The 24,619-nt window shown below is 58.6% G+C and overlaps 9 protein-coding genes across 9 annotated transcripts; 4 read left to right on the top strand and 5 right to left on the bottom strand.

Moving 5' to 3' along the window:
* Nucleotides 1-134: 134 nt before the first annotated feature.
* Nucleotides 135-2,122, bottom strand: BXZ73DRAFT_44649 (cytochrome P450; the record flags this gene model as incomplete). The annotated part of the gene is made up of 9 exons (XM_048019374.1): nucleotides 135-222; nucleotides 275-421; nucleotides 473-601; nucleotides 654-925; nucleotides 976-1,098; nucleotides 1,157-1,445; nucleotides 1,498-1,686; nucleotides 1,739-1,868; nucleotides 1,924-2,122. 9 exons carry the CDS (start codon nucleotides 2,120-2,122, stop codon nucleotides 135-137), a joined length of 1,566 nt encoding a protein of 521 aa, XP_047879269.1.
* Nucleotides 2,123-2,886: 764 nt separating this feature from the next.
* Nucleotides 2,887-4,779, top strand: BXZ73DRAFT_100037 (CNDP dipeptidase; the record flags this gene model as incomplete). The annotated part of the gene is made up of 8 exons (XM_048014454.1): nucleotides 2,887-2,975; nucleotides 3,038-3,257; nucleotides 3,333-3,617; nucleotides 3,673-3,914; nucleotides 3,974-4,180; nucleotides 4,276-4,581; nucleotides 4,637-4,679; nucleotides 4,729-4,779. 8 exons carry the CDS (start codon nucleotides 2,887-2,889, stop codon nucleotides 4,777-4,779), a joined length of 1,443 nt encoding a protein of 480 aa, XP_047879268.1.
* A 137-nt stretch (nucleotides 4,780-4,916) lies between these two features.
* BXZ73DRAFT_76460 (uncharacterized protein) lies at nucleotides 4,917-5,870 on the bottom strand (the record flags this gene model as incomplete). The annotated part of the gene is made up of 4 exons (XM_048022428.1): nucleotides 4,917-4,996; nucleotides 5,313-5,481; nucleotides 5,540-5,568; nucleotides 5,627-5,870. The coding sequence occupies 4 exons, from the start codon at nucleotides 5,868-5,870 to the stop codon at nucleotides 4,917-4,919; spliced, it is 522 nt and encodes a 173-aa protein (XP_047879267.1).
* A 1,111-nt stretch (nucleotides 5,871-6,981) lies between these two features.
* Nucleotides 6,982-7,560, bottom strand: BXZ73DRAFT_100036 (uncharacterized protein; the record flags this gene model as incomplete). Its single annotated transcript, XM_048014453.1, has 5 exons — nucleotides 6,982-7,099; nucleotides 7,155-7,240; nucleotides 7,314-7,332; nucleotides 7,392-7,485; nucleotides 7,542-7,560. 5 exons carry the CDS (start codon nucleotides 7,558-7,560, stop codon nucleotides 6,982-6,984), a joined length of 336 nt encoding a protein of 111 aa, XP_047879266.1.
* Nucleotides 7,561-9,207: 1,647 nt separating this feature from the next.
* On the top strand, nucleotides 9,208-11,355 carry BXZ73DRAFT_44602 (CyP450 monooxygenase; the record flags this gene model as incomplete). Its single annotated transcript, XM_048019367.1, has 10 exons — nucleotides 9,208-9,430; nucleotides 9,480-9,609; nucleotides 9,663-9,854; nucleotides 9,906-10,131; nucleotides 10,204-10,354; nucleotides 10,433-10,446; nucleotides 10,540-10,811; nucleotides 10,890-11,021; nucleotides 11,076-11,219; nucleotides 11,277-11,355. The coding sequence occupies 10 exons, from the start codon at nucleotides 9,208-9,210 to the stop codon at nucleotides 11,353-11,355; spliced, it is 1,563 nt and encodes a 520-aa protein (XP_047879265.1).
* A 1,805-nt stretch (nucleotides 11,356-13,160) lies between these two features.
* On the top strand, nucleotides 13,161-14,348 carry BXZ73DRAFT_89245 (monooxygenase FAD-binding protein; the record flags this gene model as incomplete). Its single annotated transcript, XM_048025208.1, has 1 exon — nucleotides 13,161-14,348. The coding sequence occupies one exon, from the start codon at nucleotides 13,161-13,163 to the stop codon at nucleotides 14,346-14,348; it is 1,188 nt and encodes a 395-aa protein (XP_047879264.1).
* A 1,429-nt stretch (nucleotides 14,349-15,777) lies between these two features.
* Nucleotides 15,778-16,931, bottom strand: BXZ73DRAFT_76456 (uncharacterized protein; the record flags this gene model as incomplete). Its single annotated transcript, XM_048022427.1, has 7 exons — nucleotides 15,778-15,812; nucleotides 15,905-16,075; nucleotides 16,130-16,159; nucleotides 16,213-16,340; nucleotides 16,416-16,690; nucleotides 16,742-16,763; nucleotides 16,831-16,931. The coding sequence occupies 7 exons, from the start codon at nucleotides 16,929-16,931 to the stop codon at nucleotides 15,778-15,780; spliced, it is 762 nt and encodes a 253-aa protein (XP_047879263.1).
* Nucleotides 16,932-18,836: 1,905 nt separating this feature from the next.
* BXZ73DRAFT_44715 (cytochrome P450) lies at nucleotides 18,837-20,838 on the top strand (the record flags this gene model as incomplete). Its single annotated transcript, XM_048019383.1, has 9 exons — nucleotides 18,837-19,029; nucleotides 19,084-19,213; nucleotides 19,272-19,460; nucleotides 19,516-19,780; nucleotides 19,840-19,968; nucleotides 20,025-20,296; nucleotides 20,351-20,479; nucleotides 20,539-20,682; nucleotides 20,733-20,838. The coding sequence occupies 9 exons, from the start codon at nucleotides 18,837-18,839 to the stop codon at nucleotides 20,836-20,838; spliced, it is 1,557 nt and encodes a 518-aa protein (XP_047879262.1).
* Nucleotides 20,839-21,022: 184 nt separating this feature from the next.
* On the bottom strand, nucleotides 21,023-23,554 carry BXZ73DRAFT_44798 (CyP450 monooxygenase; the record flags this gene model as incomplete). The annotated part of the gene is made up of 7 exons (XM_048019399.1): nucleotides 21,023-21,110; nucleotides 21,162-21,434; nucleotides 22,133-22,424; nucleotides 22,487-22,878; nucleotides 22,939-23,127; nucleotides 23,177-23,306; nucleotides 23,359-23,554. 7 exons carry the CDS (start codon nucleotides 23,552-23,554, stop codon nucleotides 21,023-21,025), a joined length of 1,560 nt encoding a protein of 519 aa, XP_047879261.1.
* Nucleotides 23,555-24,619: the final 1,065 nt, after the last annotated feature.

Genomic DNA, 24,619 nt, shown 5'->3' with positions numbered 1-24,619 from the left:
TCAGGGGCGTGAAACCCCATTCCTCCGCGAGGTACAGGGGAAGGTATGGGCGATGTAAAACATTTCAGGAAACAGAAACAGCTTGTCACAGGAGGGAATAATCAATGTGCAGTGGTTCAACCTTTACTTCGCAGTTACGCCAAATCGGAAGCACTGGCTCGAATAAGCGCCTCCGCATCACTGGATTTGGGCTTGAAGTTGCACTCGAATGGTGCGGGAAACCTGAAACACGAGAAAGTGAGCCAGAGCAGCTGAAAAGGCGGGGACAACGCACGAAACAACCCCCAACGTCATCTTACAAACATCTGAGGGAGCAGCTTTGCCGGCTTCGCCTGCGCCAGATTCGATCGTGAAGGTATGAAGGATATTCGAGAGCATCAGGAACACGGCCCCTTCCGCGAAATGTCGGCCCGGGCAAATCCTGGACCAGGTATATCACATCTGTCGCATCAGACAAAAACTGATTACGGACCTTCGCCCGTACCCAAAAGCAAAGCTAGCGGGATCGAGAATCTCGCTTGAGAGTTTGCCATCGACGAGAAACCTATCTGGATTAAACGTCTCGGGATCCTGGTAGTTTTTCGGATCCATTGAATAACCGCTGTCTCGAGGGGTCAATAGTACGTCTTCATACCACAAAGCAAAGTCCTCACGCTGCGTTGGAGATGACACGCGCCTCTTTGGGGATGCGATAGCCATTGAATTCGTCCTCTTCCGAGCATATGTGAGGAACGTTGATAGGCACCACTTGTCTCCAACGAAGACATTCCTTCGCTACCGCAGAGACGTAGGGCAATGACGGCTTGTCCTCGAGCGTCGGCAAGCGACCTGGACCGACGACGGCATCTAACTCCTCCTGCGCGCGTTTCTGTACGTGCGGACTTGAGGCCATTGCCGCCGTGAATATTTGCAGCGTAGAAAGTGTCTATGGGAAAACGTGAGGCTTAAAATTGCCTTGGAGAGAAAGAGACGCACGGTATCGGCTCCACCAAAGTACGCGGACGCGGCAGTGCATTTGGCGGCGTACTCATCTTCTTCATTGTTTTCGATACGCTCCATCGTGTTGGCGTAGAACGTCCACGGAGGCATTTTACCTTCCTCCTGAAGTCCGTAGGTGGCACTGAGTCGTCAAAGGACAGAAATATGGGATGGCAACGGAACGCACTGTAAGTTTGCCTGCTGCCTTCCACGGAACGTTGAGCATACTCCGCACGATCGGTCGCCATGCGGCGAAATCTCGCTGGAATCTGGCACCTGGAAACCAAGCGGGTACGTAGCGCAACCACGGGAACGACTGCGCGTAGTATTGTCCAGGATGGAATATGACAGAAAACGCGGACATTGATTCTTCGGCGATGCTGATGTACTTGTTCGGCGGACAGCCGGGCAACGAGTCCTTCACGTCGAGCCCGTAGACGATGCGGATTATCACAGTTCCTATCAACCTAAAGGAGACTTGTTCATGTGACACGCTGCGAACAGAGCGAACAGACTTACTTCCTCCCGTGTTCATAAAAATCTCGGGGGTGCTCGAGAAGGCGGAGAAGATGACGCTTGACTTCTTCCTGCTGGATGGGTCGATATGCTTGGATGGCGGTCGCATTGAAGCAACGGTGGAAGCAGCCTCGAACTTTGCGGAAGTGTGTACCGTAAGGCATCCACGTCAAAAGCCAGTCAAAATTAGTCCTGAATGACGGTCAGCATCCCGAATCGCCAACGGAGTCAGGAGGCCACGTACATATCAGCCAATTCAAACATGTTCCTTCCAGAGTAATTGGACGAACGCTTCTCGAGAAGAGCGACCGCGGACTCATGGGATCCTAAAAGGATGAACTCATCGCCAAAAATCGTAAGCCGTACAAGATCCCCTTCAATAGGCAACGTTAGTGTGGAGAGCAACTTATGCGTGTGCACTTGACATACCGTATTGAGCATGTAAGGCGGAGATGCGCTCTGGGGTGAGTGGGAATTCTTGTACATTTCCGACGAAAGGAAGTCCACTTGGTCCTGGAGGTAGAGGTAAACGACTCTTGAGGCGCGATCGTATTTGTACAAGGAGGACGAAACACAGGATGGCGAAGGGGAGTGTCGGCCATGCTTGTGCGAGTGAGATTAGAGCCATGGTGACGATGCCTGAGGAGGGCGCTGCAGGCAGTCTAGACTTCGTGGAGTATAAATACGCCAATGCTGCCCTCACAGGTGATTGGAGCGCTACAATGCATGGGACCACCCCGCGCTGCACCGCGCTTCTATGCCTCCGACCGACTACTCACTCACGGTTCAGATTTCAAAGACGGAGCCGGTATTGCCAATGACTGGACAGGAGAGCAGCACCGGGATGAACCTTGGGAGCCTTGCAGGATGCGAAATCTACCGCTAGTCTGGACGGTACGCGCGACACCCTGTTGCAGCATCGAGTCTCACGAGTCTCAGGCCATGGGGCCCAAGAAGTCGAATGGCGCGCCTTCAAGGCGTTTATGAGGCGTCTGTGATGCCTTCTGCGGCTCGCAGCCTCTTCGAGGAGTGAGAGCGGACTCAAAGCAGCCAATCGCACCGTGACTTGTCGACAGATTAGAACTGGGAAGGCAGAGATCGTCGGCTCACCGGATGATTTTGAGAGCGCAAAATGTCTGAGCGAAGTTCTGCCCTTGAGGACATTGATTCTGGGGGTCAGTGGCCATAGGTTCGGAACAAGTTGCTCCGCTTCCTCCAGAGTCTAGACTCAGGGGCAAGCGGAGTTCTAAAAATGAGCGGCGATGCAAGCCGATTAGATAGCGTTAGCGCCGACTTCGAAGAGCCCTCCCAATGGGCGCATAGATGAGACCGCTGGGCCTCTTGATCAGTTCAACGTTGGATTCGCTCCTCCATCGCTTGCTTCTCCCCATCATGGTCGCCCCGCAGGAATTTCTCAAGTTCATCGATGACAACGCGACCAAGTTCATTAGCCGGCTCGGTGAGGCTGTCGCAATTCCCAGGTGCGACGCAGCACACGCTCGACCACGACGTAGTGCCGTAACATCCCGTACGTCCCTCCCAGTGTGAGCGGCGATGGAGCACGTCGCCCCGACGTCTTCAAAATGTCTGCCTGGCTCGACGGCCAGCTGAAGCAGCTCGGCGTCACCACCAAGCTCGTCGATCTCGGCAAACACGTTATGGACGGCCAGGAACTGCCCCTGCCCCCGGCGATCCTCGGTCGGATCGGCGAGGATCCCGCGAAGAAGACGGTGCTCATCTACGGCCACTACGACGTGCAGCCGGTATGTTCCCCGATCATGTTCTAGCGCGGGAGAGAGGGAAAGGGCGGTGCGTTGATCAGCTTCTGGGGTGGCTAGGCGGAGAAAAGTGATGGGTGGAACACGGAGCCTTTTACGATGGTCTTCAACGAGAAGACGGGAGAGATGCTCGGACGCGGCTCCACAGACGACAAGGGCCCCATTCTTGGCTGGCTCAACGTTCTCGAGGCGCACAAGACACTCGGGCTCGCCCTCCCAGTCAATCTCCGGTTCTGCTTCGAAGGCATGGAGGAAAGCGGTAGTGAGGGTCTCGACGACCTCATTAAGTCCGAGACTGCCAAGGGAAACGATGGGTTCTTCGGCGGTGTCGACTGTGTCTGCATTGTGAGCCCTTCCTGCCATCTGCGTACTCTCCCCCATGCTCAAGCTGCATGCGCAGTCCGACAACTACTGGCTCAATACGCGTACCCCCTGCATCACCTACGGTCTTCGCGGTCTGGTGTACTTCAAGATGACAGTCTCTGGCCCTGCACGCGACCTCCACTCCGGTGTATTCGGTCGAATGGTGCACGAACCTATGACCGATCTTGTCACGCTTCTGAGTAAGCTGGTTGCGCCCGATGGCACCATCCTGGTTCCTGGCGTCGAGGACATGGTGCCCCCGGCAGACTTTGACGAAAAGTATGTCTTCATAGAGAATTCGTGCTGTGTGTGTACTCACCAAGTCACTTGAACTCTAGAGAGATCTACGACAAGCTTGACTACTCGATTCAGGACGTCGAAGACGCCGTTGGCGCCCCCATAACTCTCTCCAACGATAAGACGACAGTTCTCATGGGCCGCATGCGCATGCCTTCGCTTTCCCTCCACGGTATTGAAGGGGCCTTCTATTCCCCTGGCGCGAAGACTGTCATTCCCGCATGCGTGTCTGGGAAGTTCTCTATTCGGTACGTCCAGCGTCAGCTCTCACACACATTGCTCCCTCTCTGTGTCTTATCCCCACATAGCCTTCTGACCTCAGGCTGTTTCGTTGTGCGTGTAGGATCGTCCCCCCAATGACGCCGAAGGCCGTCGAAGACTGTGTGCTGCCATTCGTGAAGGCTGAGTTCGCAAAGCTGAACTCCAAGAACAAGCTCACCATCGAGAACCTCCACGACGGCCGACCGTGGGTTGCCGATCACAAGCACTGGAGCTACGAGGCCGCGCGCCGCGCGACCGAGGCCGTATACCAACGTTCGCCCGACCTTACGCGCGAGGGTGGGTCGATTCCCGTTACGCTCACGTTCGCGGAGACCTTGAATGTCAACGTGCTCCTGCTGCCCATGGGCCGTGGTGATGATGGCGCGCAGTACGTGTATCTGTTCTCTTTGACAGCGTGGAGCCGTTGATTAAGCTTCTTGCAGCTCGACGAACGAGAAACTCGACCGCTCGAACTTCATCGAAGGGGTGAGTGCCGCGTACTCCGGGACTTATAACGTGTTAATGCGCTTTACAGAGCAAGCTTCTCGGCACGTACTTGTACGAGGTCGGCGCCGCCACTGTCTGAGCGAACGAGCGGGAAACGGAAGGACCCTGGGATTAAGACGCATTGTATACTGAGCAAGGCTCGCCCTCTGTACTATCGTCCGCGTTGTATTTGTATGTGCCCTCCTGTATGTACTCGTACACCATTGATTGCAGCGACTACATAATACATCGATGGCGCACGTTGGCTTCCCCGCCGCGCGAGCGACGGGTACTAGTCCCGAGAGCCACGGAGAGGCCTGCGCCGATACCTCGGGAAGCATTTTTAACCGGAGGTCGTAAGGACCTCCGTCGCCCGATACATACGTGGACATGTGCATAGACATGAGAAAAACGATAACGAGAATAGAAACAAAGACGGGCCGAGCTGGGGCCGGCGCGCACGGGTGTCCCGGAGCCTCGAAAACATTCCGCGAGAGTCCACGGAGCGGCATTCGTCGGGTCGTGCGCGCCGCCTGACGATCGCCGTCCTTGTGCGCGTGAACATGGGGAGGAGAGGGGTGGCGGGGTGATCAAGAGAAAAGAAAGACGGCTCGAACCTCAGGCGACACGCACGACTTTCCCGGAGCCAAAACTTTCCGACAAGCTTCGCGGAGCGGCATTCATCGGGCGTGTGCGTGCCGCCTGGCGCGGGACCGTAGCCTACTTTCGCCGCTGGATTGGACAGCGGGAAGCGATCGACCGCGCCATTACTGCTGAGCTTATCCATACGTCCGGGTCGACGCTGCTCAACGGTCGAAGTCAGGTTGCGTTCGAATTCGAAGGAGAGGACAGTGACTCACTATGTTGGGGGTTACCACTGAAGGCACAGCTATCGTACGGGGTCAGCGTCGACGTCCGCGGAGAGTGTAAGAGAGAGAAGCGCATACCATAGGCAGGATTCAAGTGCATATCGCGCAGCTTGACAGAGCCGTTGATCAGGGGCGACGCCCTCGGGCTCTGATTCCTCAAAGCACGCGGGGCTGCAATGCCGGCGTAGGTCTCGGGCACCCCGGTGCCCGTGCGGTGCGGCGCGGAGCCGCTGCACGGTGTCTCTCGCCTGCCCATTTGGCGGTGAGGATGGCGAGGCGCGAGCGACGCCAGAGCCTCGGTGCCGGGCGAGGAGAGTGACATGAAAGCCGACCTGCCAGTCCTACTGAGTGGTCAGCATCATGGGTGGCGGCGCGAACGGCTGAAGAGATAGCTCACATCGTCACCTGGCGGTGAGCGTGTTGCCGTCGCCACCGCAGAGGCGGGTGAGGGGCGAGGGAGTGGTGTGTCGCATGTGCGGGGGTGCGCCGTGGGAGGAGGGCATCGTCGAGGTGGCGGGGTGGTGGGGGTTCTGAGGAGAGAGCGCTCGGGGGAGGGGGGCTTTTATGCTCGCCCGGCGCGAATCTCGAGTGGCGACCGCATCGCGCCAAGCCCGCGCAGAGCACAAGGTGGCGCACTCGGCTGGCATGATACTGGGGTCCCGAGGATCACCTGGCCACTCGCCTCCTGCGCCTCTCCGCGCCCAACCAGGACCAGGTGCTTCTCGGGTGGAACGGTGCCCTCGGATCTCGCACCAGTTCCTGGAAATTTGATGATAATCAACAGAAGTTCTCAGCCGATTCCCGACAGCGGCCGAAGGGCCTACTTGCCGAGTGCGAGAAGAGTCGGAGAACGACCGCGGCGACTGGGGGACAGGAGGGCACCGCAGGCCGTCGTGTGTCGCGGATTGGTCGCAGAGCCCGAGCGGGGGCACAATCATCTGAAAAAAGGCACCGACGAATGATTTGTGGTGCTCGAGTCAGGCCCCGGCCGGACGGCGGAGCTCAGAAGGGTTGTTTGTGGGCGTCCTGGTTGAAGTTGTGAGCAAATTTGGCTCATCACGGGACTCCGGACTAGGAAGATTTGTTAATGGCGCTTATGTAAGCTTGAAGAGAGGGGGAGAGACTCAAAGACTGCACTCACCTTTTGAGGCTGCATTCAGGAGACGGTCATACAGGCTATATTCCAGAGCGAGGTGCGGACAACGAGAAGACAGCAAAGCGCCTGCTGGGCTCGTGTGAGAGCCTTTGGCGCCTTTTGGCGTCTATCTTCGCGCGCCCTTTTTATCGCCTGCTCGTCGAAACCGTCCCGCTGTTTGCGCGGCAGGAACCGGACGCTGCGCCCTGTCATCATACTCTCGTACTTCCACCCCGCGAGCCCGACTTGAAAATCCGCGCGCCATATGCGGCACGAGCGCACGAACAGTGAATACTGGTCACCCGAACGCCATCGACCAGATCTCCATAGCTTCCGCGACCATCTTGAGGTAGTCGACCGGATCGTCGTCTACCTCTATGCCGTGCGAGATGCCCAGCACAGACGACCAAAAGAAGCTGTTTCTCTACGGTTAGTAACCCACACTCATGTTTGAGCAGATATCGTACACACCGCCTGAGGTGGTGCAGCAGGTTTTCCGGTTCGTCGTACAGCCGGCGCACGAGCCGGTGCGCCTCGAGCTTCTGCGACGTTGCGTACTGTGCGACGGCGTTCATGATACTGATGCATCGCGCGCCGGTTACGTCTCCACTCTGGCCCGTACATGTGCACCGTGAAAGCCCACCCTGCACTGGAGACGAATCGTGGTCGTCAGCGCGGGGTATGGGGCGATGGCGCGAATACACGTACATGTAGATCATGGCCGATGGATCTCGGCCCAAGCGGTTCAGTGACCGCTTCTCCAAGAGGTCCACTACAACCTTGTGCCAATTGACGATGTCACCTGGAAGCAGATGGTCAGCGCTGTCCAAGTTCTGGAGGTCTGGTCGCCATAAGTACTGGTGAACGCAGTACGCATCTCCTTCGAGGGAGTTTCGAGGGCATTTACAGTGAACGGCAGGGGACGCGGTCCTGTTGGAAGACGGAACGCGCTCCTGCGTGCTTGCGCGCGAGGAACGCGAACACGAGTGCGAAAATGAGTAGGGAGGCAGCAGCGGTGGAGACGTACACCATTTGGTCTGGGTCGGAGTGCTGAGAGCGGTCCTTGTCTATGCCGGCGCCGTCCAAACTCTCTTCTTCTTGTCACGATGCCCGAGGCCATTCACGAGAGCGATTGTGACATCACGTTGTAAGCACCTGTGTGACGGTCTGCGGCCGGGAAGTCACATGAATAGCCTACCCGCAGGTCGTGAGCGGGAGTCGTAGAATAGGACGACCGCCGAGAGGCCCGGACTCCGCGGGGTCGTCGCGGGGTGGGTGAAAGCGCAGAAGATAGATGGCCAATGTGTCTTCCTCCTCGCATGCGCCAAACCCGGTAAAAACCGCAGAACATCTGTATGTATCATCGAGGGCGTAAGACGGGAACTGGACAAAGAAACAGAAGACAGATGGTGTTGGTTGCTCAAGGAGCGCGCGCGCTGTAATCGACGTTCCCGTAATGGGAGAGGCCGGGCCGGAAGACACAAACGCCGGTGGGAGCCACGTGCATCAAAAGCCCCGGCAACTTCCGACATCCCTTCCGCTTAGCTGCCAGTCGACGAGCCCTGGCTACGACTTGTTGTTCAACCGCTCCCCCGGCCAAAAGCACTCGACCCTGGTTCTTATCCGTTGGCACCACAATTCCGAAAAAGCCCCACATCTCTTGCTGTCTCTTTTCATTTCTCGGAGTCTTCGAAGTTACCCGACGTGGAGACACTGGAAACTAAACAGAAACCGTTGAGGTATGACATCTCGCGGTTGTCGTGTTTTCGTGACCAATTTTTGACAAATACGTCTCTCCCGTGAAATCTAACTTTCATGGAACTATCGATGGTGCGACACGGCCATCGTAGTCTCACATATCAAGCACTCACGTTGCGGGCAGTATCTGAAACAAACGTGCTGTGCACCAAAGTTCACGACTCATCCGGCACTACTCAAGACATCATTACCACCGTGATAGACCTCATGCTCCGGCCCGAATGGAATCCATCGTTTGGACACTCGAACCTTGGCCTTGACGCTCCAGGGCGCATGGGAGCCTCGAGGGAGCGTCAGCATCATTTCAAATCATGCATCTCCAGCCAGGTACGACAGAACTCAGCTGCTCCCATTAAATGATGTTCATAGAAGTCACCAGGAAGTTTCACCATACATGATGTCGCATTTTACCCACCACCTCAAGTCAAGCTGCCAATTGGACATATTCGTCGTAGCCTCTCCACTACATTATAGGAAACTGAACCACAACGGCAAGGGGCTCCCTCGCCCCTAAGTTCGAAACGACGCGGGCTGATGAAGAAGGTTCAAACCCACGCCCGTACGTAGTCCGAGATTTGTACGGACCTGTGGCTCGTCCAACCAGGTCGCTTGCATGGCCCAAGGCACAGACCTTCACCGTAGGACTCGGCGGCAAGTGTACATCGAGACCTATAAAGCTGCAAGTACACCTCCCCCGAGACCGAACTGTGCTCCCTCGCCATCCGCCTCGACTCCAACCTCGAATTACCCCTCTTCTACCCCATCCATGCCGTGGTTGCTCCGGGTCTTACACACTGTCTTTCCCGCCCAGGCGTGTGCGCTTCTGGCATGCATCGTCCTCATCTCCATCATCTACTACAAGGGGCGTCCTCCCCGCTCTCGCCTTCCTCTCCCTCCTGGTCCCAAGCCGTTACCACTGATTGGCAACATGCTCGACATACCCAAGACCATGTCTTCCGCCGAATACCACGCTCTCTCTCAGAAATATGGTATGTCCTTTTCCGTCGATTGCGAAGACGCGTTGATCCGGAAATGTAGGCGATATCGTATACCTCAACACCATGGGAAATTCAATGATACTCCTGGGGTCCATGGAAGCCGCGAACGAGCTGTTGGAAAAGCGGGCTACGAACTATTCCAACAAACCAGGGTCAGCCATGGCGGATCTGTGAGTGCGTTCGTGCTCGAGGAACAATCAATGATACTCATTCCGGATGGAAGTATGGAGATGGGGTGGAACTTGGCGCTGATCAACTACAACGACTACTGGCGCAAGCAGCGCCGTGAGCTCCACCGCTTCATTGGACAGCCCGCTGCTATCGCTCAGCACGGACGCTTACTGGAAAAGCATGCCGCAACCTACCTTGTCTCCCTGCTGAAGGACCCTGGCCGCTACAGCGAAGATGCGCACCTGTGAGTTCTCTCCCGCCTGATGTTCGTGCCTGTGCGACGGAGATCCGACAGAACGCTCGGGAAGGTGATCATGGAGCTCTCATATGGCATCAAGGTGACGACGCACGACGACGATTACCTGAAGCTCGTGCAGGAGGGGAACGACATCTTCATGAAGGCCTTTGTCCCCGGCAAGTATCTCGTCGAGACCTTCCCGGTGCTCAAGCACATCCCCGCGTGGTTTCCGGGCGCGAAATTCAGGCGCGAGGCGGACGAATGGCGCGCGACGTACAGAGCCGTGCGGGGCGGCCGTTCGCTGCGGCGATGGAACACATGGTCAGCGTCATCTCCACACTTCGTTCGCTTGCAGTTCGCTCAGATGCCGTTACAGCATCGCGGAGATGAAGCGGCGGCGGCGTCTGTCGCAGGAGTCACGGTCAGGTCCGCGCAAGACGAACACGGGCGTATCTCCCCGGACGACGAGGTGCTCGCACAGAACGTCGCGGGCACGGTCTATCTCGGTACGCGCACTCCCCACGCCTGCCACCCGTCTCTGCCGCGTGCTGAAGGATGCTTGATTTCATCGTCGCTGCACGTAGCGGGAGCAGAAACGGTAGGTCTTCCATGCCCTTGCTGTGACTCACACGGCTGCATTCTGTGCGCTCGTGCTGACCTTGCGGCGCGCGGCGGCGCCCTCCCTTCGCAGACGCTGACGACCATCCGGATGTTCTTCCTCGCAATGGCCACGTACCCGGCGGTGCAGAAGCGCGCGCAAGAGGAGCTCGACGCGGTCGTGGGACCCGACCGCCTCCCGACGCTCGCGGACCGCGCGGCGCTGCCATACGTCGACGCCGTTCTCAAGGAGTGTCTGCGGTGGCACCCGATCCTGCCCCTCGCGCTTCCGCGCACGTCGGCCGAGGACGACGAGTATCGGGGGTACCACATCCCTGCTGGGACGACTGTGCTCGCCCACTCGTGGTGCGTATGACTCTGGCCCCGGCGGTTACAGAGCGCGCAGTGTCTGACGACCGCGCGGACGGTGCTTTTGTGTACTAGGGCGTTCTCTCGCGACCCGAAGCACTACCCTGACCCAGAGCGGTTCTCCCCGGAGCGGTACTTCTCGGCTGACGGCAAGCCCAACAAGAACGTGATGGACCCCCGAACGTTCGCTTTCGGATATGGGCGTCGGTACGTGCCTCGAACCGGCATCATGTGTGCCGAGGCTCTTCTGACGATTCCCAGGATATGTCCCGGCCGCAACCTGGGGGAGGCAGCGGTCTTTGTGACGATCGCGTCGGTCCTGCACGCGTTCAACGTCGAGCCACCGCTCGATGAGAGCGGACGGCCTGTGGTACCCAAGCCGAAGTTCGCGACCAACTTCCTCTCGTGCGTGCTCCACGGCTCCGGGGTGTGGTGGTGACTGACATCATGTTTTCTATCAAGGGACCCGGAGCCGTTCGACTGCCGGATCACGGTGCGTTCCGCAGCAATGGAGAGGTTGGTCCAGATAGCAGCGGCGTGAGATATGTGACGAGATGGATTTTAAGGAGCACGCCTCTACACGGGTACAGTAGCATGATTACTCTGACGTGGTGAGCTAGCAGACGGTCATGTAAGGATGTCGTGTGATCCTCGCTCAATCTTTAGTACCCGAGCACGACGGGCGCGGACAGTTTCCGTTCTAATAGTATATCTAGATTGGAAGCGGGTTAAATCTAAGGTCAGCAGAATTAGCTCGTAGTTGCTTGATCAATGCACTTAGCTTCGAAGTTCTCTAACAGTAGTAGACACGCCGCATGATTAATGTGCGCCCGGCCTGGTGATTGGGATTAACGCCGCAACAGTTGCAACATGGCTAGAGCTTGAACGGTTGAACACTATACATCCCACGTACGTTATTCATACTATGAGTAAGTACAAAAGAACAACGACAGCCAGAAGTCGCTGACCGAAAACATCAGGCGGCGGTGGGAATATCTTCGACTGTTCGAGCAGGTGGAGTCGATTAACGAACCTTTGGTTTCAATATGATCAGTTTATTCTCACTCGTTTGCATACAGATGAAATGTTCACAATGCATGGCCGGGTCCACAGACACACCCTGCCAGGTAGTCATCTCATAATGAATAGTACATTTATGCTCAATGTTGCTCATGGCGCATATGTCGACCCAGTGAACGCCACTATGCGCTATGAACCTACCATCTGTATGTGTCAGAAGCTGACGCGGGCGAAAAGAGGCACTCCATAGAATGGAAATTCGCATCGGTTGTAGGCCGACGGCACGCGGGACGCGTCATGTTGCCCTAGTGGGGTGAGCGATACGGATTGCGAACGAGCTTGTCTCACGAGAAGACCGCTGGCGAAGAATGGGTGACAGGCCTCCAAACCTTGTTAATCCAATGCCGAGACTCGTGATTCACGTCCACGTCAGCAATCTTGGAGACCAAGGCCCGACAACAGCGCATCGTTCTGCGCGCTGAGTCGTCAAGACTCAAGTTACTCAGGACTCTATGAAGCTCCTACTTGGGAACCCATGGGAATGCTGACTAGGTGGTTGACATCGAAGCGACTGCCTGGGCTTCTCCCGCTAAAGGATATGCCGATACCTCCTGTGTCTCTGTCTCCATCATCACTTCCAATGGCCGGTTCCGGTGTGTTCGGACAGGCAAGCACCTGCCGGGATAGTTTAGCGCGTCCTCGTCGGCCCCCTCCACCGATTGTCTTCAAATTTGATAGACCGACCTTAACTTTTTCTATTCGTGCTTCTTCAAAGCTCGGGGGCGATATATGCGTTATAGTCGTTGGGAGAGTGAACTGACCCTCCTTAGCGTTCGGATAATTCTCCGCACGTCGTCACATGCGCGGTCCGTGCACGGCACCCAGCTGCAGCCGACGTCAGATCCGGTCATAAGCGAGCCTTTGCCGAGCCACGTCTGCTGAGAGGTGACTCACAAGCGCTGGATCCTTGTCACAGCTTAATTCTGCACTGTCGACTCCGCCCACGAAGGCACATCCTCTCGAAGATTTTAGGGAAGAGTCTGAAAGTGCGCAAGAACGACGCACCTCAAATTTCAAGTGGAGCGCTGGGATAGGTGTTGCAGCCAAGACCTCCCAGTGAGATGAGTGCATACTCGAGATCGGGCGCAGCTTGCACTTGGGAGACGCGAAGGTTTACACAATGGTGTGTGAGAAGCTAACCCAACTAAATATCAATTTTCATCACTATCGGTGGAGGTACTGGAGCGGGGTTTCCGAACACCTCGGGAGTGATAGTATATATGATGTGGCGAGCAGCATTCGACAACAGCAGACGCACCCCGCATCATGGCTCCCACAACCTCTCCACCGCGCATCGCCGTCATCGGCGCCGGACCCTCCGGCCTCATCCTCCACCTCACCCTCGTCAAGCGCGGCGTCCCCTCCACACTCTACGAACGCGAGCCGAGCCCGTCCGCGCGCGCACACCTCGGCGGCACCCTCGACCTCCGCTGGGAGTCCGGCCAACGCGCACTCTACGAGAACGGGCTCGAGGCCGCCTTCAAGGCCGTGTCGCGCCCCGAAGGCGACGAAGCCCGTATCTGCGGCAAGGACGCCCGCGTCCTCCTCGAGATCATCGGCGACCGTGACGTCCGTCCCGAAGCCCTCAGCCCCGAGATCGACCGCCGCGCGCTGCGGCAGATCATCCTCGACGCCGTCCCCGCCGACTCCGTCAAGTGGGGCTACGCCCTCAGCTCCGTCACCCCGCACGGCGACGGCACGCACACCCTCGCCTTCGCGAACGGGCACACCACCGTCGTCGACGTCCTCGTCGGCGCGGACGGCGCCGCGTCGCGGATCCGCCCGCTCGTCACCCCCGCGCAGCGCTACTTCTCCGGGATCACTGGCGCGGAGGTCGTCATTCCGCCAGACGTCGTCGACCGTGCTGATATGGCGGACGCGCGCGCGCTGGTCGGGAACGGGACGACGTTCGCGATGGAGGGCGGGATGATGATCAACGCGCAGCGCAACAGCGATGGTCGCGTGCGCACATACGCCTGGTTCCGCGGCCCGGAGGACTGGCCGCTCCCATCGGACCCCGCGGAGGCGCGCGCGGTGCTCCTGGCCAAGTTCGAGGGGTGGGCGCCGGTGCTCCGGAAGTTCATCGAGCACGGCGCGGACGACGGAATCTACCACCGGCCGCTGTACATGCTCCCGCCGGGGCTGCGGTGGGAGCACGTCGACGGGGTGACGATCATCGGGGACGCGGCTCACCTGATGACGCCGTTTGCGGGGATGGGGGCGAATGTGTCGATGCTGGATGGGCTGGAGATGGGGCTGGCGATTGCGGAGGCGGTGAACGCGGGGGCGAGCAGGGAGGAGCGGGAGGTGGCGATCAAGAAGGCGGAGGAGAAGCTGTTTGAGGTGAGCGCGAAGTGGACGACGATTACGGCAACCAACATGGAGAGCATCACCGGGCCCGATGCCCCAGAGTCCGTTGTCCAGGCATTCAAGCGTGCGAGGGAAATTTCATAGAGCTCTGCTCTCAATGGAGGCAGTCTCCCGCGCAGCCGTGCCCTGCGATTTAACAACGCTGTGATATGTTAGCTAGGCCTACAATCCAAACATCACGATTGCAAGACTCGTACCTGTACTGCTCTGCAACTTGCTTGGACTTGCAGTCTGCCAGTCACTGCACCAAGAGTGGCGACCAGCTCGGGCCGGCCGCTGCCGCCTAGCGTCAAGCCTCGTCTGCGGGCGGGTGGAAAACGAGTTCGCCGTTTGTTGGGACCTCGAGAACTGAGCGCGAAGAGCGATGTCATGATGGTGGGAAGACAAGAGAGCGTTGCCGTAGACGCTCAGGACTCGGCCGGACCTCGCCGGCGCCGGCCTCGGCCGCAGTCGACACTCTCCTCAGGTGCTCCTCCTACCAACCTCCTTCCAAGGCTCATCCCCCAACTGCTGCGTCAACACCCAGAGAATTCTCGACTCTCACTGTCGTCTCCATGCCATCCAGGACCTGCCAAGATTCATTCTTGTCTTGACGGAAGGACCTGTGCATACTATTTGAGACGCTCCGGAAAGAAAACCCGCCAGAAGGATCTACAGAACGATGACGACAAACAGTTGGTCCTCGCAGTATCGGGTGCGTCCGTCTAGAGCTCCATCTTGCGCGTCGCTCGGGGAACGGTTCGTTGCAAGAGTTGATGAAGCACACACCATCCGTCATTGTTCTTCTCCGACCCGGCGCACATCAGCAGAAGCGGTACGCCCGGTTCTGTCAGGAAGTGGAAGGGCAAGGGACTTGGGCGCACGGCCACCTGCACTTTACCGCTCGTACGCAGTGACGCAAGGTACGTCGAGGCAAACATCGATCAAGACCTTGCTGCACAAACTGTCTCCGCCGCTTGTCTGCGGTCCCGAACATAGAGTTCAAGGTGGATGGAGTCAGGGCCACAAGGCTGGCTGAAGCCACGCAAATACGGGTCTTCCTGTGGTCGCGGTGCGCCCGGGCGGATACGTCGGGCGTTCGCCGACGAGGCGTCCGGTCTTCGCTAGCATTCTACCGAGATCATCGCATTTTGAAGTGGGTCGGGGGATGTGGTCCCTGTTTGGTATTCATGTGCTGTACAATCCTTGGTTTCTCGAACACTGTACATAGCCATGAGCGATCGAGCGACAATTCTAATAACGAAATTTCAACGAAAACCATTGATTGCAGCGACTACATAATACATCGATGGCGCATGTTGGCTTCCCCGCCGCGCGAGCGACGGGTACTAGTCCCGAGGGCCACGGAGAGGCCTGCGCCGATACCTCGGGAAGCATTTTTAACCGGAGGTCGTAAGGACCTCCGTCGCCCGATACATACGTAGACATAATCATAGGAAGAAAAAACAGGGACGGGCCGAGCTGGGACCGGCGCGTACGAGTGTCCCGGAGCCATGAAAACATTCCGCGAGGTTCACGGAGCGGCATTCATCGGGTCGTGCGCGCCGCCTGACGATCACCGTCCTTGTGCGCGTGAACATGGGGAGGAGAGGGAGAGCGGTAGCAATCGAGAGAACCCAAAACGTGAGGGAGGCACTCACGACTGTCCCGGAGCCAAAACTTTCCGATAAGCTTCGCGTCGGAGCGGCATTCATCGGGAGTGTGCGTGCCGCCTGGCGCGGGACCGTAGCCCACTTTCGCCGCTGGATTGGACAGCGGGAAGCGATCGACCGCGCCGTTACTGAGCCTACGCATGCGTATGGCCTTGGCATCTTTGGGTCAACGTCAGATCACATTTGAAAAGCGGGTCAAGGCGAGCGACTTACATTGATATGTTTGCGTCGCTGAAGATACAGCTGCCGTACGGAAGTCAGCATCGACGTTGGCTGAGAGTGAGAGAAAGACGCACAGATCACAGGTAGGTTTGAAGTGCGTCCCACGCAGCTCGTGAGAGTCGTCGGCGACGACTGAGGAGGGGGGCCGGCGCGGTCCGGGTGCTCAGGCACTTGTCCTCGTTTGTCTCTAGGGAAAGTGGGGCTGCGCGCATGAAAAGCAACGACTTACGCTCCGGTGCCGCCAGTGAAGGATCAAGAGCCGTCTTCGCGCACTTACCGGACCACACGAGCTGCCCTCGTCCCACCGCCGCGAGGCTCTGGGCGCATCGGTGTCAGGACGATCCCAAACTGTGCAGCGCGGCCACGGAGGCACGCGCCGACGAGGGATACGTCTCGGGCCCCCGTGCGGTGCGGTGCGGTGCGGATCCGCTGCACGATGTCTCCCACCTGCCCATACGGCGATGAGGATAGCGAAGCGCGAGCGACGCCAGGCCTCGGTGCCGGGCGAGGAGGGTGACTGGATCCGACCTCGGAGTTGGTTGCGCTACCGGTCTAGTGACGAGTCAGCGCAAGTCGCGGCGCGCGTGGAAGAAAAAAGCTCACCGTTGGCAGACCGCACGCGCATCTATGAGGCTGACACTGGCAGAAGATTAGGTTGGAGACGACAAGATCAGTTGTCAGAAGAGACATACCTTTGCTCATCGCCACCCGGAGATAGGCACAAGGTAGTTGTTGCTGTCGTTGTGGCGACGGATGGGTGAAGGGGCGGGTTGGTCGGCGGTTGGGGAGTCATAGGTGTGCCGCATGGGTGGGGGTGCGCCGTGGGGGGCGTGCATGGTCGGGATGGTGGGGCGGTGGGGGTCTGGGGAGTGAGCGAGCCGGGGAACAGGGCTTTTATGCTCGGGAGGTGGACCTCACCGCGGATCCCGAGTTGCGGGGGCCCACCGCCCGCATCGCGCCCAGGTCGCGCCCAACACAAGGCCACGCGCCCGAGGAGCAAAAGGCCGGGTCGAGACCCGCGATACTGGGGCCCTGCCGCCGCCCTGACTATTCTTTGGCCAATTGTTGTCTGCGTTTCCCCGCGCCCAAGCGAAACCAAGCTGCTTCTTGGGCGGCGGGGGTGACCTTGAATCCTGCCGTGGCCCCTAAAAACTGATGACAATCAACCGAAGTTCGTAGCCGAGTTTGCCGACAGCAGGACGCACCGAACGCGAGCAGAGGGATCACCGTGACCAGGGGTCAAGGAGGACCGTGGGCTGTCGTCTTTCTCGGATTGGTCGCAGACACAAGCGACGGGTCAGTCGAACGATTGAACGGCACCCAAAAATAATTTGGGGTGTTAGGCCCAGCCGAGCTGGATGTCGGAGTTCAGAGGTGCGCACAAATAAGGCTTTGTGTGGGCGGCCTGGTCTTCATGTGAGCCAGTGGTAGTACTTCGCATATACCGGCGGTCTTAAACAGCACCCACATGAGCTTGGAGCACTGAAAAGGTGTAAATTTCACAACATAAGCTCAATACAGCCGTCAGTCAGAACACATACCTGCTTGGCTGTTTCCCGAGCAACATGGAAGCGGAGAAAGCGACGAGCACACCATAGGCGCCCCATGTTCGGCCTTAGCGCTGAAACATGCCGGTCCGGTACTCTACATTCTTGGCCGGCCGGCCCGGATATGGCACTGCTCAAGCGACGGGCATGCAGTTGGCGAACTCGCGTGGATTCAGCTATCAGCTGTCTGACAAAAAATATCTAACCTGAACACAGGGGACCGCAGACCGATTAACGACGATAGCCTGGACTACAACAGCGCTGGCTAGGATGCTGACGGCTTCGACCACTTCGAAGGCCTTTCTGTTCGAAACCGAGATCAGTGTGGTCTCCCCATATTCTATAAGGATCGGTGGCCCGTGCGCGTCGTAATCACACACGACGGCCCACGGGGCTACTGTTTTTCTGGGAGATTTTCTGGGAGCCGTTTATAAGGTTTAAAATCCACGTGCAGTCAGAAAAAGCGTTTCTATGGGTTTCTATGGGCGAGAGAAACCTTACTTGCCTTTCTCTCGGCTTTAATTTGGCACTATAAAGTAGCTCCAGCCCATCACAAGCCTCGTAGAGGACCGCTGGGAAGGTGAGACACACGCGCTCCACCAATTGAAAAGCGCAAAGGCGTCAGTCACGCGAGCTGTCACAGTTGCCTCTCGAGAGTTGTTGTTCGGACAAACATCCGGACTGCGCGCGCGATTGGCTGTCACCCCGTTTTCTCCGGGCTCGCGCGCTCTTTGAGCAACCAACACCATCTATCTTCTGTTTCTTTGTTTGATTCGCATCTTACGCTCTCGAGGATACATACAGATGTTCTACAGCTCGTACCAGGTCCGGCACATACAGGAACGAAGACACATTGGCCATCTATCTCGCGAATTCTACGCTCTCACTTGCCCGCTACGACTCCGTAAGTGGACCTCTCGTCGGTCTTCCTCAGATATATCCTACAAATCCCACTCACGACCTTCGGGCAGGCCATTCATGTAACGTCCCGGCCGCCGACCGTCACACATCTGCTTACATATTGTACCATTTATGTAGACAATACACTCTCGGGAATGGCCTCGGGCATCGTGACGAGAAGAAGGGAGTTTGGACGGCGCCAGCATAGATAAGGACCGCCGTCTCCCTCTCAGCACTCCGACCCCGACCCAATGGCGTTCGTGTACACCACCGCTGCCTCCCTGCTCATCGTCGCACTCGTCTTCGCGTTCCTCGCGCGCAAGAGGCGCAGGAACGCGCTCCCTCTCCCGCCGGGTCCGCGTCCCCTGCCATTCATCGGCAACGCCCTCGACATGCCTTCAAAGGAGATGCGCACTGCGTTCAAGGAGATGAACCAGAAGTACGGTCAGTATGGCGACCATACATCCGGAACCCGGAGAGCGCTGACCAGATTTGCAGGTGACATCGTCTATCTGGACGCGCTTGGGCAGCCGGTGATCATCGTCGGTTCGCACGAGGTCGCTGTGGACCTCTTGGAGAAGCGGTCATCAAATTACTCAGACCGGGCTCCATCGGCAATGATTGACATGTGCGTGTGTCTTCTAACGCACCATACTCCCGCGCTGACGACCACGACTCGCCTCCAGCGCAGGCTTCGGGTGGGCTTTCACGGTACACAGGTACGGACCAGAGTGGAGACGCAACCGGCGCGCGATGCATCAGTACTTCAACATGAACGCCGTCGCCCAGTACGCAACGTCGCAGAAGCTCGAGGCGCACCGGCTCGTGCGCCGGCTGTACGACGAACCGGAAAACCTGCTGCACCACCTCAGGCGGTGTGTACGATATTTGCTCAAGCATAAGTGTGGGTTGTTGACCGTAGAGAAACAGCTTCTTCGGGTCGTCTGCGCTGCGCATCTCGCACGGCATAGAGGTAGACGACGATCCGGTCGACTACCTCAAGATGGTCACGGAAGCGATGGAGATCTGGTCGATGGCGTTCGAGCCTGGCAGATATATGGTGGAGGTCCTGCCATGGCTCGCACGCATGCCGTCCTGGTTCCCGGGCGCGGGCGTGAAGCGCGATGGAGAGGCGTGGAGACCGATCGTCTCCAAGATGGTTTCCGTGCCGTGGGACGCCGCCAGGGAAGCAATGGTATGAGCACTCCGGTTCTATTCTCGTTTCAGCGCAGAGGCCGATTGATTCTGGTTCAGCGGCAGGGAAATGCGCGCCCGTCGATGGTGAAAGGCCTTATGGAGCGCATGCGAGAGGACGACGGGCCTGAAGAAGAAGAGGTGATCAAGAACGCAGCGGCGGTGACGTTCGCAGGCGGCTCTGATACAGTAGGCGTGCTTTCTTCGTGGGATGGAGATCCGGCTGAGGTTGAGTCTCCCGACAGACGTTCTCGACGATGCAAACTTTCTTCATGGCGATGACGATGCATCCTGAGGTGCAGAAGAAGGCTCAAGACGAACTCACGGCCGTTGTTGGCCCTCACCGCCTTCCAGATAAGGACGACGAACGTTCTCTCCCGTACATACAAGCGATAGCTAAGGAGTGCGTCCGTTGGCGCTCGGTCGTCCCTCTGAGTGTGCCGCATCGGTCGCTAGAAGACGACGAGTACAGGGGCTACCTCATCCCCAAGGGCTCGCTCATTATCCCCAACATCTCGTCAGTCGTTCGCCTCCCGTCTCGTCCCACGCATAATGCTGACGTGCCTCGAAGAGCAATCTCGTGTGACCCCAGGCTCTACGTGAATCCGGATGCGTTCCATCCCGAACGGTTCCTCAAGGACGGCAAGATGGACCCCGCTGTCCTCGATCCCGGAACAATCGCGTTTGGGCACGGCCGGCGGTGAGCAACCCTATTACTGTTCCACACACGTAACTGACCGAATCCGACGACTTGAAAAGCATCTGTCCTGGGAAGCACTTCGCGGAAGCGTCGCTGTTCATCGCGATTGCCTCTGTGCTCCATTCGCTCGACATATCCCCAGTGACTGGGCCTGATGGGAAGCCGATCATGCCGTCGGGCGAGATGACACATGGGCTTCTCTCGTGAGTGCTCCCTGTGCACGCAGTTGGACGGTGCTAACGGATTTGCGTAGGTACCCTGAGCCGTTCCAGTGCGAGATCAAGTCGCGTTCTGCCGAACGCGAGGCCTTGATTCGAGCGAGTTGCACGGAGCTGCAGGGCATCGTATGTGGTGCATAGTTCAGTTGCGAAGTCCTCAGATTTGCTACGTTGTGTTTGACAAGCTTTTGTACGCACAAGTATTGATGGAGGGTCAATTAAAGCGTGAAGCACTGGACATGCATCCTGGACATCCTCATCGTGGTCACTGCTATCTAGGTCCAGTAAGCTGGCATGAGATGCAATGCGCGCGAGGCATCCAATATCATGCATGCGCTCCGCAGCTCGCGCGCACCAGCCTTTCCGTCGCGCTTGACCTCGGTTTGATCACGCAGTCGAATGGCTCCGGATACCTGTGGGATGGGTGAGCACGCAGGACATCTTCTGCACACTCGCGCACTCACGAGAGCACGCCCTCGGTCATCTCGCCTGCCATGGGCACGGGCTTCCCATCTTCGCCGATCCGCGCGCTGATGGACAGGGTGTGCAGCGCCGTGGAGACGATCGAGAAGAGCGACCGCTCCGCGAAGGCCTTCCCGGGACACACCCTGCGGCCGTACCCGAACGCGATCGCCGCGGGGTCGCGCACCTCCGGATTGAGCCGCCCGTTCTTCAGGAACCGCTCGGGCCTGAACGCCTCCGGGTCCGGATACACCTCCGGGTCGCGCGAGAACGCCCTGTTAAGCAGAACCCAGTCAACTAGGACCCCCGAAAGCGCCTATAGAGGGACCGCCGACCATCCGGACACGATTTGACGATTTTTGGCTCTCGGACCGGTCGCCATCCGGACATCCGGAGGGCTTGTCCCGACTGCATGGCTGCCGAAGGTCCGGACATGACCTTGAAGGGGCCGAGAAGGGTCTGCCGAAGCCCGGACATCAGCCAAGTAAGACCTGAGGTAGGCGCCGATGCGGGAAGTGGGAGGAGGGTTTATTCAAAGCTATTACTCAGTTGAAACACTTATTGGAGCGAGTCAATAAAGCTTTAAAGCACCACTTAGTAATCATCACCGGCGTCGATCAGGATTCAACAGCCCACTTTTGCACACAGGTCGAGAATTCCCACTAAGTACAACAAATTTCTCTGTTAATTCCATGCCACCTTGCTCTGAGCAGCTGCGATGAGCTTTTCGCGAGGTTTGAAGACTTTTTGCGGCGAAAACACGGATTAGCGCTCGTAAAGCGCTCCTGGAGGACTGCCGAACGGTCCGGACGGGCAACCGCCCTGGTGCTGGAGGACCGCCGAAAGTCCGGACGTGGGACCTCAAATAGTCCGGACATGAAAGTCGCAAAAATGGGCGTTTGTCGGCGGTCCCTCTATAGGCGCTTTCGGGGGTCCTAGTCAACTCCGACGGTCGAGCGCAGAACGCGCGGACACGCACCAGATGTTCGCGATGATCATCGACCCCTTCGGGATCAGGTACCCGCGGTACTCGTCGTCCTCCAGCGACCGGTGCGGGATGCCGAGCGGGACGACGGAGCGGAAGCGCAGGCACTCCTTGAGCAGCGCGTTCACGTACGGCAGCTCCGCCTGGTCCTCGACCTCGGGGAGCCGTCCGGGCCCGACGACGGCGTCGAGCTCCGCCTGCGCGCGCGCCTGCGCCTCCGGGTGCGCGGCCATTGCGAAGAAGAACCACTGCACGGTCGAGATCGTGGTGTCCGCGCCCGCTGTCGCGTGCCGTCGTCAGCATCTGCCGGCACACAGCAGCATATCGCGCGGGTGTGCGCACCTGCATACGTGACCGCGGACGCGTTCTTCGCGACCTCCTCCTCCGCCGCGTTCTCCGCCGGGTCCGGCAACAGCGCGGCGCGCTCGTGCAGGACCGTCGCGAGCGAGCGCGGCGCGGCCCCGCGCGCGTGCTTCTCCATCGTCTCGTCCCAGGCCTCCTCCAGCGCGCGGCGGACGTCCTTCCGCCACGCGCGCGCCTCGCGCTTGAAGCCGGCGCCGGGCGCCCACGCGGGGAGGCGGCGGAGGACGGGGAAGGACTCGACGAGGTACTTGCCGGGGACGAGGGCGTGGGTGAAGGCGTGGATGCCGGCCTCGGCGATGTCGACGTACTTCCAGTTGCGCTCGGTGAGCTCGATGCCGTACGAGATGCGCATGATCATCGCGCCGAACACGCTGGGTCCGGACTCAGAGTTCGGGTGCGCGTGCGGGAGGGAGCTAATCGGAAGGGCTCACCCGCGGGAGTGGTGTAGCAGCCGGTGCGGCTCTTCCATCAGGTTCAGGATGAAGCGGTGGGCGTCGCGGCGCGAGTCCGCGCGGTAGTTGTCGAGCACGGTCGGGTTGAGGAACTCGTGCAGCGCGCGGCGGTGCTTGCGCCAGTATGGGCCGTAGTGCTGCATCGTGAGCACCCAGTTCATGTCGCAGCTGGTGCGCTCGTCAGCTGGTGCGATGCGCGGCCTTGGATGGGGCTCACAGTTCAGACATGACGAACGACATCCTGTCCGAGTAGTTCGAGCCACGCTTCTCCAGGAGGTCCACCGCCGCCTCGTGCGAGCCCAACACGATCATGGGTTGTCCCAGCGCGTTGAGGTACATGACGTCCCCTGGACGCAGGCGCGTGACGGCACGTATCGCGAGAGAGGAGTCAGTACGCACCATACTTTGCGCTCATCTCGCGGAACACCGTCCGCCCGTTCGTCATCGGAATGTCGAGCGCGTTGCCGATGAGCGGAAGACCCTTGGGACCTGGTGGCAGTGGTAGGCCCTTGCGAGGGCGTCGATAGGCTATGAGGAGCAGAGCACCGAGCGCGGCGAGGACGAAGCCCCAGTCTACGAGCGTGTAGTCGATCATGGTGCGTCGCGAGAGTGGGAGGTCCGCACTGAGGTATTTGACCCGTGTCCCTTGGCTTTGCCCGCTGGTAGGCGGCAACTAGTGAGGAGATGCAGATGGGTGAGAAGCGATGCTGGGGAGAGACGTGATGCTTGGACGGCCTTCCCTTCACCTGTCGTCGGGGCGCTGCCGCATGACCTTCGTGGGATCGCACAGTATGCGGCCAGTGAGAGTCCGCAAGGCTGTGTGAGAGCGCGAGTGAGGAATGGGGTATAGAACCTCGGAGGGCCATCCGGGTACTTGCAGGGATTCCGCTACTAGTGCTGGGTGCGCAGCGGCAGCGAGTCCGGAAAGGATGTACAGCGAGCGGCATAAGGAAACTCCGGAGATCATGGAAGGTTCAACGTCCATTTGGGTCACTGCCATCGAGGAGATGGTATGTAACTTGTAAGTTCATCGCGAAAACGGCGGCGACTCGCGAGCCACTTGTTGGAAGATGGCACGTGCGCCGTGCATGCACGACGGCCAATTTTCAGCGCTTACCCGTGACAGCCAGTGTGACTGACGCCGTTGTCAACGTTCTAACTTCGCGTGACTCGAACTTGTCCCTAATTAAGCCTTCCTCAGCTCCGCCTCGAAACCCGCGAGAAGATCATACGTTGGGTTTACGTCGACGGGAAGACCATCCAGGTGATCACCACTCTGGCAGGATGCAAGAAACCAGCCGTTTACAGCGTTCTGGGCTGGGACAGCGGACGACCCTGAAGGCCTCACCGCGCTCCGAGTCGCTGCCATCGGAGTTCCTCAAGTTCCAGTGCAGCCTGCACTCCCCGGCGCCGCCTCTGCCCCGGGTCCACGAAGTAGGAAACGAGAGCCCGTGAGCTCGGTAGTGGCAAAGTATAACGGGTGATCAGTGCGCGCACGCATGAGGTGCTCAAAGGTGAACTTGAGCGACCTGTCCTTCAATTTGAGTGCATACGGGTGCGCGCAGAGCGCACACGTGGCCTTGTATGCCTCCCGCGAGTTCGTTGTAAAAGATATAGGATGTGGGGGTATGTAATCACTTGTGTAGTGTGTCAGGACTGT

The sequence above is a fragment of the Epithele typhae genome (genome assembly GCF_022376455.1).
Source record: "Epithele typhae strain CBS 203.58 chromosome Unknown BXZ73scaffold_15, whole genome shotgun sequence".
NCBI classification, from domain to species: domain Eukaryota; kingdom Fungi; phylum Basidiomycota; class Agaricomycetes; order Polyporales; family Epitheliaceae; genus Epithele; species Epithele typhae.
This window is presented reverse-complemented; position numbering and strand designations above follow the sequence as displayed.